Below are 13024 nucleotides of genomic sequence, written 5' to 3' on the forward strand. Positions count from 1 at the left end.
AAAACATACAATAATCATGGGGATTTCAACTACCTCAATATTAATTGGACAGAAGAGGTAGGTAAAGGGGATAAGGGAATGGAGTTCCTACAATGTGTACAGAACTCCTTTCTAACCCAATATGTAAAAAGCTCAACAAGGGAGGATTCGCTACTGGATCTAGTTATGGGGAATGAGCCAGAGCAGATAAGAGAAGTAAAAGTAGGGAAACATATAGGCAATAGTGACAATATAATACGTTTTAAGATGATAATAGAGAAGGACATAAGCATGACAAAAACCAGGTTAATAGATTGGAGAAAAGCTGATTTTGAGGGGCTGAAAATACAACTTGGGAAGATAAAATGGGCAACAATATTGGCAAACAATGATGTAGAACGACAATGGGAAACATTTAAAACGGTGTTCAACAGAGTGCAGGAAAAATATATTCCACTAAAAAGAACAAACTAAACACTAATGAGATGCCAGGGATGAATAAAGACATAAGGGAACAATTGAGGGCAAGGAAAGAGGTATACATTAAATGCATAGGCAGCAGAGGATTGCCTGATGAGAGAATACGAAGGGATTAGCAGTGAAGTTAAAAAAAAACAAATTAGGAAGGCAAAGAGGAACTATGAAATTAAATTATCAAGGAACATAAAAAAATAGTAAAATATTTTACAGGCACATCAATAAAAAAAGCAAAGGTTGGGATGGGAATAGGGCATTTAAGGGACAGACAGGACAATACCACAATACGATAGGGAGATGGCAGAAATACTATTATTTTGCTTCGGTATTTACCAAGGAGATAGAACAGGTGAACGTGACGTTGGATGATGAGATGAGTAATGAGATAAGTGCATTTAAAATAAAAAAGGGATATATTAAATAAACTAATCAAACTCAAAGAGGATAAAACCCCTGATCCGGATGGATTGCATCCACGCATTTTAAAAGATTCTAGGAAAGAGATAGCAGAGGCATTATTACACATATTTAATAATTCATTCGAAAAAGGTGTAGTGCCAGAAGACTGGCAGACAGCTAATGTAATACCTATATTTAAGGGGGATAGAACTTGTCCAGGGAATTATAGACCAGCCAGCTTAACATCGGTGGTAGGAAAAAATAACGAAATCCCTACAAAAGTAGTTATTGCATAATTACAGTACAAAACAACAAAAAGCGTTTATTCCCTTACTGGCTATTCATATGCAACATATTGCCCTCAACAGACTTGTCTTAGTATCCTGGCTGCCCAGAATATGTTAAGTCTCCAAAGAAAGCCAAGCTGAAACAAGTCACTTTAGCTTAGAAGTTATTGATGTTAGTATGCTTTATGCATTCATAGGCTACTTTCTGATGCGTGTGGACTCGGTCTTGGTATGTTTTTCTATATTAAAGACGATTTATATAAATTCAACTTGTTTTTGTTGGTATTCCACTTGTTGACCAAGCCTAGATCTGAAATTCACCATCTGAGTGTAAGCAATTTAGATACCACATTAACTGACCCAAGGTCAATTAATTGAAAGTACAATATTCATTTCTTAGTGAAAATAAAATTGGTGATCAACAATGTGCCACCTAATTTTTTTTTGTGTGCACGGCCCCTTTAAGGGGCTGCGCAGCCCGTTCACAGTTTCACACATGCGCGAAACTTAACATTGAAAAAGCCGCTTCTGGGCTGTGCGGGACTGGCAAATAACTGCACGGCTTACAGGGAATATTGGTGATCAAAATTTCATTCTTCATGCAAGTGGGGGAGCAATTTTATTATCTTAAAAAAAAGTAATTGTAAGTTTTAAAGCTTCTGATTATGCCATCTGAAAAGCCTTAAACCTCACTGACATCTTGAATATACCAATTCTCATGGATACGTAAAGGTGGTGCCACACACGAGAAAATCGTCCCCCTCTCCAAATTCTTTTGCTATTAAATGTTACTGCTTTTGTACAGCCAGTATGAACATTTGACTCCATGATTTCATGCAAAAGTGGTGAATATTCTGTAATACTTGGATAAGTATGGATTAATTAAGGATTTGTTAAAGGCAAATTGTGTTTAACTAACTTGATTGAGTTTTTTGATGAGGTAACAGAGAGGGTCGATGAGGGCAATGCAGTTGGTGTGGTGTACATGGACTTCCAAAAGGTGTTTGATAAAGTGCCACATAATAGGCTTGCCAGCAAAGTTGAAGCCCACGGAATAAAAGGGACAGTGGCTGCATAGATACAAAATTGGCTAAGTGACAGGAAACAGAGAGTAGTGGTGAACGGTTGTTTTTTTTTGTTTTTTGTTTTTTTGGAGTGGAGGAAGGTGGTGTTTCCCGGGGGTTAGTACTAGGACCACTGCTTTTCTTGATATACATTAATGACTTGGACTTGGGTGTACAGGGCACAATTTCAAAATTTGCAGATAACACAAAACTTGGAAGTATAGTGAACAGTGAAGAGGATAGTGATAGACTTCAAGACTAGACAGGGTGGTGGAATGGGGTTACACGTGGCAGATGAAATTTAACGCAGAAAAGTGTGAAGAGATGCATTTTGGTAGGAAAAACGAGGAGACTAAAAGGGTAAACTAAAGGGTACAATTCTAAAGGGGTTGCATGAACAGAGAGACCTGGGGGTATATGTGCACAAATCGTTGAAGGTGGTAGGGCAGGTTGAGAAAGCGGTTAAAAAAGCATACAAGATCCTGGGCTTCATAAATAGAGGCATAGAGTACAAAAGCAAGGATGTTATGATGAACCTTTATAAAGCACTGGTTTGGCCTCAACTGGAGTACTGTGTCCAATTCTGGGCACCGCACTTTAAAGAGGATGTGAAGGCCTTAGAGAGGGTACAGAAAAGATTGACAAGAATTGTTCTAGGGATGAGTGTCTTCAGTTACACGGATAGACTGGAGAAGCTGGGGTTGTTCTCCTGAGAGTAGAGAAGTTTGAGAGGAGATTTGATAGAGGTGTTTAAAATCATGAGTGGTCTAGACAGAGCAGATAGAGAGAAATTGTTCCCATTGGCAGAAGGGTCGAGAACCAGAGGACACTGATTTAAGGTGATTGGCAGAAGAACCAAAGGCGACAGGAGGAAAAACTTTTTTACGCAGCGAGTGGTTAGGGTCTGAAATTCACTGCCTGAAAGGGTGATGGAGGCAGATTCAATTGTGGTTTTCAAAAGGGAATTGGATACGTCAGGCTACAGGGAAAGGGCGGGGGAGTGGGACTAGCTGAAGTGCTCCTGCAGAGTCGGCATGGACTCAACGGGCTGAATGGCCTCCTTCTGTGCTGTAACCATTCTATGATTCTATGTTTTGTCAATTGTTGTGACACCAGAATTATGGTCAGCAATTCAACTTAATTCAGTTTCACTGTCCAGAATTCTCTCCTTTATATGCTGAAGTTCCAATGCAAAATTTACCATCAACACATATTAAACATGGTACCAATACAAAGAAGCTAGTCAGTTTTCCATGCAGTTAAGTAGAAACTCAAGACCTAGAGATTTCATTACCATTTAATGGTCAAACCATGCGATGATCAAAATGGATTGAGATGGAGAATTTTTGTTGCAAATTGGAAGAAATCTTATTTTTTTAAACATCCCAGAATTCTTTCCAGTTTTTTTTGCTTTACGCCTAATCTAAAAATGAGAAACCAAGGGCAGCACGGTGGCATAGTGGTTAGCACTGTTGCCTCACAGCGCCAGGGACCCGGGTTCGAATCCGGCCTTGGGCGACTGTCTGTGTGGAGTTTGCACATTCTCCCCGTGTTTGCGTGGGTTTACTCCGGGTGCTCCGGTTTCCTCCCACAGTCCAAAGATGTGCAGGTTAGGTTGATTGGCTATGGTAAATTGAACCTTAGTGTTAGGGGGATTAAATACGTGGGGATAGGGTGGGATATGTGTTGGTGTAGGGGTTATGGGGATCGGGTGGGATATGTGTCAGTGCAGGCTCGATGGGCCGAAATGGCCTCTATCTGCACTGTGGGGTTTCTGTGATTCTTCTGTGAAGATGTATTGGCCCAGAATTTCCACAATGCCATTTACACCCAAATTTCGCAGAGCTCATCTGCCTACGCCAAAACGTAAAAATATAAAACAAGATCAATTGAAGCGCCACCAAAATGTTGTACCTTCGTGCCACATAGAAACATAGAAGATAGGAGCAGGAGTAGGCCATTCGGCCCTTCGAGCCTGCTCCGCCATTCAATGCGATCATGGCTGATCATCCAAATTCAGTACCCTGTCCCTGCCTTCTCCCTATATCCCTTGATCCCTTTAGCCTCAAGAAATATATCCAACTCTTTCTTGAATATATTTAATGAACTGGCCTCCACCGCCCTCTGTGGCAGAGAATTCCACAGGTTCACCACACTCTGGGTGAAGAAATTCCTCCTCATTTCAGTCCTAAATGGCTTACCCCTTATCCTTAGACTATGACCCCTGGTTCTGGACTCCCCGGCCATCCGAAACATCCTTCCTGCATCTAGTCTGTCCAGACCTGACAGAATTTTATAGGTTTCGATGAGATCCCCTCTCAATCTTCTAAACTCCAGTGAGTGTAAGCCCAATCGACACAATCTCTCCTCATACGCCATTCCTGCCATCCCAGGTATCAGCCTGGTGAATCTTCGCTGCACTCCCTCCATGGCAAGAACATCCTTCCTCAGGTAAGGTGACCAAAACTGCACACAATACTCAAGGTGCGGTCTCACCAAGGCCCTGTACAACTGTAGCAAGACATCCTTGTTCCTGTACTCGAACCCTCTTGCTACGAAGGCTAACATACCATTTGCCTTCTTAAACGCCTGCTGCATCTGCATGCTTACCTTCAGCGACTGGTGCACAATAACACCCAGGTCTCTCTGCACTTCCCCTTCTCCCAATCTATTGCCATTCAAATAATAATCTGCCTTCCTGTTTTTACCACCAAAGTGGATAACCTCACATTTATCCACATTATCGTGCATTTGCCATGTTTCTGCCCAAATCGTACTGGAGTTTCACGACATCCTCCTCACAGCTTACCCTCCCACCCAGCTTTGTGTCATCTGCAAATTTGGAGATATTACATCCAATTCCCTCGTCCAGATCATTAATATATATTGTGAAGAGCTGGGGTCCTAGGACCGATCCTTGCGGTACCCCACTAGTCACTGCCTGCCACTCGGAAAACGACCCGTTTATTCCAACTCTTTGCTTTCTGTCCGCCAACCAGTTCTCGATCCAAGTCAATACCTTGCCCCCAATCCCATGTGCCTTAATTTTGCACGCTAATCTCTTATGTGGGACCTTATCGAAAGCCTTCTGAAAGTCCAAATACACCACATCCACTGGTTCTCCCTTATCTATTTTACCAGTTACATCCTCAAAAAATTCCAGTAGATTAGTCAAGCATGATTTACCTTTTGTAAATCCATGTTGACTTTGTCTGATCCTGTCACTGCTTTCCAAGTGCTCTGCTATTACATCTTTTATAATAGACTCTAGCATTTTCCCCACTACCGATGTCAGGCTTACCGGTCTATAATTCCCCGCTTTTTCTCTACCACCTTTTTTGAATAGTGGGATAACATTAGCTACCCTCCAATCCATGGGTACCGTTCCAGAGTCTATCGAGTTCTGGAAGATGACCAGCAATGCATCTACTATCTCTAGGGCCACTTCCTTAAGTACCCTGGGATGTAGACCATCAGGCCCTGGGGATTTATCAGCCTTCAGTCCCATCAATTTTCCTAACACCATTTCCCGACAAATACTGATTTCTTTCAGTTCCTCCCTTTCATCAGACCCTATGTTCCCCGGCATCTCTGGGAGGTTATTTGTGTCCTCCTTTGTGAAGACAGAACCAAAGTATGTATTTAGTTGGTCAGCCATTTCCTCGTTTCCCATTATAAATTCCCCTGATTCTGACTGTAAGGGACCTACGCTTGACTTCACCAATCTTTTTCTCTTCACATACCTATAAAAGCTTTTACAGTCAGTTTTTATGTTCCCTGCTAGCTTACTCTCATATTCTATTTCCCCTTTCTTAATTAATCCCTTTGTCCTCCTTTGTTGACTCCTAAACTGCTCCCAATCCTCAGGATTATTGCTTTTTCTAGCCAATTTATATGTGTTCTCCTTGGATCTTATGCTATCCCTAATTTCCCTAGTTAGCCACGGTTGAGTCACCTTTTTTGTTTTATTTTTATGCCAAACTGGGATGAACAAATTCAGTAGCTCATCCATTCGGTCTTTGAATGTTTCCCATTGCCTATCCACCGTCAACCCTTTGAGTGCCATTCCCCAATCAATCCTACCCAACTCGCTCCTCAGACCATCGTAGTTTCCTTTATTTAAATTGAGGACCCTAGTCTCCGAGTCAACTGCTTCATTCTCCATCTTAAATGAAGAATTCGATCATATTATGATCGCTCCGACCCAAGGGGCCTCGTACAACAAGATTGCTAATTAATCCTTTCTCGTTACATAATACCCAGTCTAAGATGGCCTGATCTCTGGTTGGTTCCTCGGCATATTGGTCCAGGAAACCATCCCGTAAACACTCCAGGAATTCCTCCTCCACAGTATTGTTACTAATTTGGTTGGCCCAATCTATATGTAGATTAAAGTCACCCATGATGACTGCTGTGCCCTTATTGCACGCTTCTTTAATTTCCCTTTAAATGCCATCCCCAACCTCCGCCTTACTGTTTGGAGGTCAATATACCACTCCCACTAATGTTTTTTTCCCCTTAGTATTTCTCAATTCTACCCATACAGATTCCACATCATCAGAGCTAATATCCTTCATTACAATTGTAATAATCCCTTCTTTAACCAGTAATGCTACCCCACCTCCCTTTCCTTTTTGCCTATCTTTCCTGAATATCGAATACCCCTGGATGTTGAGTTCCCAGTCTTGGCCATCCTTGAGCCACGTTTCCATAATCCCAACCAAATCATATTCGTTTACCTCTATTTGCGCAGCCAATTCATCCACCTTATTACAAGTGCTCCTCGCATTAAGACACAAAGCCTTCATGCTTGTTTTTTTAATGCTCTTAGAACTATTAGAATTATTATTTACTGTGGCCACGTTTGATTTAAACCATTGATTTCTCTGACTGCCACTTTTGTTTTTCTCCTTCCTGTCTTTTGCTTTTATCCCTATTTTCCTTTCCTCTGTCTCCCTGCTCAGGTTCCCAACCCCCTGCCATTTTAGTTTAAACCCCCCCGAACAGCACTAGCAAACACTCCCCCTAGGACATAATAACAATGGCCCAGATTCTGCAGTAAAATTAACGGTGAGGCTATCAGCGATTACTGTTAACGTGCAAATCGGACAGCAACTTCTGGCAACCGCACATGCAGTTAAACACAGAAATCAAGAGGTTGCTGTCCATATTACCCTGCTCCTCCGGTATCTTGCCAAGATACTCGGTATTAAACCACATGGAACAGCATGAAGTTGTTGTATTTATGTGATAGATACACTAAACTTGCCAGAAAAAGTTAGGACTTGTTCATTGCAGTGTAAGTAAATTTTTAATGGCATAATAAGTCTTAATTACTGCCAAACACCCTCTCTAGCACTGAAAATTAACTTTGAAAATTGTAGAGTCTGATTCCTTCAGATTTTAACTATTATTGAGATTGAAAAAAAAACTAAATTAAAAAAAAAACTTTTTCTTCTATCTCTCTCTTAATCCTCTCTTTCAATTTCACTTTCTGTACATGATTTGGCATTGAATTAAATCTCCTAACTTACACTTCCTGGTTCAGGCTCTGCGCTGCTCAGTAACAATTCTTCAATCGGATTGGTCAAGGAGATACACAACTGCTTGCCCTGTTCACAGGTCCCAGATCCCCTATAGAGGGCACCATGTTGAAATGGCTTTCTAATCACATCAAGATCCAGTGCAAAACACCACAGAAAGTCTGTGGGCAAGGGCAAGTGTAATGAACGGCTGGTGCCGTTTGTTCACCGACGAACGCAAAATCTGACCCATTTACTTTCCCTTAAGGAAACTGGAAGAACACTTACCTTCATCAGAGCTTCTTCGGTTGTTAAAAAATTTAGATTTTTAACAAATAAAGTGCACCCTGGAATACTTCCTTCCTCTTCCTCACTCGAATCATCTGCTTCTTTTTCATGTGTTGCCTGGTCACCTTGACCGTCTACAAAATATAAAAGGTTACTTTTAATGCGCTCTCAGTCTCAATTTGGCACTTTCATGTTGCTATCATCCAATATTTATTTCCCCAAATTAATGGCAAATACAGGATATACTAACTCAAATCAATGCTTTGTTTTTGTTGCTGACTTGCTTGGATTAAAATGTTAATTCATCAATATGAAAAATTGACTTTCTAGTTGATTTCTGCAACACAAGCTTCAGGGCCTACATTTTTGCTCCAAATTTTTGACTGGAAGTTAGACTGAAACCTATTACTGTACCTGAAGTTATAACACTGCGCTACCTGTTGGAATGGATGGGATTTTGGTGTATAGAACATGCATAATCACTTAAAGATTTAATTAAATAATTATCTTTCTTCTTCAATCCACATCCATCAAACACCATAGGTGCATAGCAAACTGGTAAAAAATTAGGACGGGGAAGCCATTTGTGTAACAGCAGCCGTTTGGCAAATCAGTCCCAAGGCATTGTCATATGCTACAGTTAAATCTGGACAGTAATAATTAACAAAAGTGTGAGGATTGTTCCATGTGAGTCTTGCACATGATATTACATGAAATCCAATTGAAGGATGTCTAGGCAAGTCATAGAAGGGATAAAATAACCCTCAACCTATCCCTGAGCTTCTTCCTTGCAAGATGGTAGCAGTGTCGTATGTATTCAGTCATCCAATGATAATTTATTGGCTTGGTTCTTTGCATCACAAGAAATCCTAAAGTACTCTGCATAGATAATGTTTACATTTTGAAAGTATCTATAACATGTCAACATTTGTCCAGTTCTGCCTTCAGAGTTTCTTAACCCAAATGAAGCTGGGAAGTAACCCTCTGCAAAAACAGAAATTGAATTCTGAGAATCATCCTATCAGGAAACTAAATCAGAAATGTGGCTAGACAAGAGGAGCTTGCAGTTCACTATCTTTGGGATCTCTGTACTAAAGAGACCTTATCCAAGGGGAGTTCTGCATTACTAGGCTGATAGTTACTACGTTTGAAATACCAATTGTAATCTGCTTGTTTACATTAAATTTGGTACAGTCAAGGCCAATGCTATCTTGGTGCCAGTTGGCGTCAACATTATTTTAATGCCAGTCATTGCTGGTGTAGTTTTGTCAACAGCGAGTCGCTGGTATCAGTAAGTTCCAGATGACACGAAAATTGGTGGGGTGGTAAATTGCGAGGAGGAAAGCCTCAGGCTACAGGACGATATAAACGGGTTGGTCAGATGGGCGGAAAAGTGGCAAATGGAATTTAACCCTGAAAAGTGCAAGGTGATGCATTTTGGACGGACAAATAAGGCAAGGGAATACACAATGAGTGGTAGGGCCCTAGGAAGCACAGAGGGTCAGAGGGACCTTGGTGTACATGTACATAGATCCCTGAAGGCAGCGGAACAGGTAGATAAGGTGGTTAAAAAGGCATATGGGATACTTGCCTTCATTAGCCGAGGCATAGAATATAAGAGCAGGGAGGTTATGATGGAGCTGTACAAAACGCTGGTAAGGCCACAGCTGGAGTACTGTGTGCAGTTCTGGTCGCCACATTATAGGAAGGATGTGATTGCTTTGGAGAGGGTGCAGAGAAGATTCACCAGGATGTTACCTGGGATGGAGCGCCTCAGCTATGAAGAAAGACTAAACAGGCTGGGGTTGTTTTCCTTGGAGCAAAGAAGGCTGAGGGGGGACCTGATTGAGGTGTACAAAATGATGAGGGGCATAGATAGGGTAGATAAAGAGGAACTTTTCCCCTTAGTAGGGGGGTCAATAACAAGGGGGCATAGATTCAAGGTAAGGGGCAGGAGGTTTAGAGGGGATTTGAGGAGGAACTTTTTCACCCAGAGGGTGGTTGGAGTCTGGAACTCACTGCCTGAAAGGGTGGTAGAGGCAGGAACCCTCAACATTCAAGAAGCATTTGGATGAGCACTTGAAATGCCATTGCATACAAGGCTATGGACCAAATGCTGGAAAATGGGATTAGATTGGACAGGGCTTGATGGACGGCGCAGACACGATGGGCCGAAGGGCTTCTTTCTGTGCTGTATAACTCTATGACTCTATGAAGTCATCCTTGGCACAGGTCAGTTAGGATGGCTTCAATATGTGTTCTGCAATGCCTGATGGGGCATGGCTGCCTTAAGTTTACAGTGCGCATTTATCCTGTTCTGAATAATGTGGGAAACATGCTGCAGTTGTTCCTCGTGGCTGATATTTTACAGCAAAGCAAATATGATAAGATACATCCTCATGTTTGAGTAACAATAACTTCATACAACGCCTTTAATGTAGAACAATGTCCCAAGGTATTTCACATAGACATAATCAGGCAAAAATGTCACTAAGCCAAAGAAGGGGATACAGGAAACTTTGGTTTATCTGGAGGTTGTATGTCCGGAAACCTCGATCTAACGGCAGAAATCAGCAGCTGTTTTGTTAGGTTTTTTTTCTTTTTTTTTCTTCTCCTAGCATTTAACAGTCAGTCTCTGGAAAGCCTCTCTGAAGCTGTTGCTAAGCTACAGAGACGCTTCCAAGGTACGGGCCGACTGTTTACAAGCTGTTGCTAAGCAACAGTGTTTGTTGTCAGATACGGAGATGAAAACCTCCGTATCCTTCAACATTAGCGCTGGTCTGTCCGGAAGTTTGCATAGATCGGCATCACGCCGGTCCTGTCGGTGCCGGATATCGCGAAGTTTCCTGTTCTAGGAAGGATGACCAAAAGCTATGTCAAAGAGATTGGCTGGCCGAGTTACCCAAAGGGAGCAGGGCATTGCAAAGAGGCATAGAAAGGCTGAAAATTTCACCGCATGACCTACAAATCCTCCTAGATGAGATGAAGCCAAGGATATAAAGCTGGGTGCGCATAGGAAGAAGCTTCAAAGACCAGTTTCTCATGGCACATGGAGGGAAATGGCAGTGGCACCAAGTACCAATTATCACCCCCAGAACTGCAGACCAGAGCGGAAGAAGTTCGGTGATCTAACGAGAGCAGGCAAAGTAACACACTGACCAGATCCCCTTTGCTTCCATGCTCACCATCGAAAATTAATAGCTGCACATCTAACCTTTCACACTGCACTTTGATTAAGGTGGGCATTAACTTTGGAGCTTATAACAGCTGATACCATTTTTCTAGCATCAATTACTTGCATGCAGAATCTTAAAACCTTGCTCCACTTTAAGAGGGTGATACTGCCAGATCTGTAACTTCAGCTGTCTGATGTCCCCATGGACACATCTCTTTAAATGACAGCCAAAACCTAATGACTTATTTGTACTGCAGGAGAAACTTGAGTATGATGCCCGAGGGGGGAATGAGCAAGAGGGGGCACCCCTGACATAAAGGAGATCACATCCCTTTGAGAAACAGGCCATGGAACTCCCCGAGGAGGCATACAGCTGTTACCATGGTAAATAGATGAAAATACTTCCTTGCTAAGTTGTATCCTGATGCCCCATGCAGCAGTCATTGAGACATGCTCAGAGTGATGGTCATCCTGATACTCTTTTCCATGTTGTTCAGGTCCAGATCCTTTTTGGATCACAAAATTGTGCAGGCTGCAACCATGCAGGATACGATTTGGAACTCAGGAAGGACAGAATTCCTAAGGGCAAATACATCATGGCATCTTCCGGAAAATGTTGCGTTGAAAAGGATTCTCTGCATGTTGCCATACATGTTCTGGACATTGAGTGGTAGGCTGCTCTGTTCAGGAAGTTGAGGTGGTCAACTGTAGGAGCGCGCAAAGCTAATGGGTGCCATCTATTGTACCCTGCAACTTGAGCGATACTATGAAACTAAATGGCCCTATTTTGCTACTGCTTTGCTGTGATGCCAAACTAGATGAAATCCCTGGAAGTGTGGCAAATACACTCCCATACAGGGCGCTGGCTGGCCCCCCGTGGCTGCCTGAAATGGCTCAGTGGCGTAAATATTGACTGCGATCGTAACATTTACTGCCACAGGTAGAGCTGTATGGGCAGAAGAGCGTGGCCACAAATGATCATGGCATAGTTGGCACATCTCCCCATTTACCTCTTGTGTAGCACAATCTTCTAACAGAGAGCACCTCACTAACGTTTACATAGGGCCTGTAAATCCTTTGTGTGGAGAGGGGAAGAGAGTTAATATCTTGAAGGGATCAACCACCTCATTTGCTGGCTCACCCTTCTTTACTCTATCTTCTCCTGCTGCGCCTCTTCCTCCATTATAATGGAAAACCCATACCTGGTCCACTGTGAACGGAGGGAAAAATATCCCAGGGGTCAGTTCCAGACAGTCAGAGGCAAGACCAGCATTGTGTATGAAAATAGCAAAAAAACACCCTGCAAAAACTCTTTCCGAGCTCCAGTAATCCGTAGACAAAGTTTTGGCACTCTTCAGACTCCTCAATTTCACCGGTCTCAACTAATCCCGGCAACAGGCCATACAAAATTCTAAGTTACATTCTAAGCGCATTGACAGTGTAAGTTCTGGAATTTCGATGCACCATAATTATTGGCACTCATTTCAATGGCCCAGAAATTCGGGTCGGGGGCTTCCCGCGGGTGCAAGCCCCCGACCTGCACTTACCTAGTGCGCCGGCCGTTCAGCCGTGGGCCTGCGTGGGATTCCGATCCTGGGCATCCTCCAACTGCCGGCGCGCAGTACTTGCGCATCCCAGGGGTGCAGTTAGTTCGATGCGTCCCCTGGGATTACGTGGGCCATGGAGAGCCAATGGTAGCAGGGAAAGCTTCATTCATAAGTTTGACAGGAAGAACTGTCAAACCTATAAATACTATAAGCCCCAAAACCTCAAATAATTTTTTTTTAAATCCCATTTTTAAAATAACCATAAATTACATGAAATAACTATTTT

General features: G+C 42.5%; 1 protein-coding gene across 3 annotated transcripts in view; it reads right to left on the reverse strand.

Annotated features, from left to right (window-relative positions):
* The window catches only part of rbm19 (RNA binding motif protein 19), a 292795-nt gene that overhangs the window by 225043 nt on the left and 54728 nt on the right, over positions 1-13024 (reverse strand). For all 3 annotated transcript variants that reach the window (XR_015072332.1, XM_085961763.1, XM_085961764.1), the window contains exon 17: positions 8017-8150. Coding sequence is in view for 2 of the 3 variants with exons in the window: in XM_085961763.1 (XP_085817889.1) it covers positions 8017-8150 (134 nt within the window). In the remaining variant the exon portion in view is untranslated. The remainder of the gene's footprint in view (positions 1-8016; positions 8151-13024) is intronic.

Source organism: Somniosus microcephalus, chromosome 19, assembly GCF_052327205.1.
Source record: "Somniosus microcephalus isolate GS21.2 chromosome 19, FLI_Smic_1.0, whole genome shotgun sequence".
Lineage (NCBI taxonomy): Eukaryota > Metazoa > Chordata > Chondrichthyes > Squaliformes > Somniosidae > Somniosus > Somniosus microcephalus.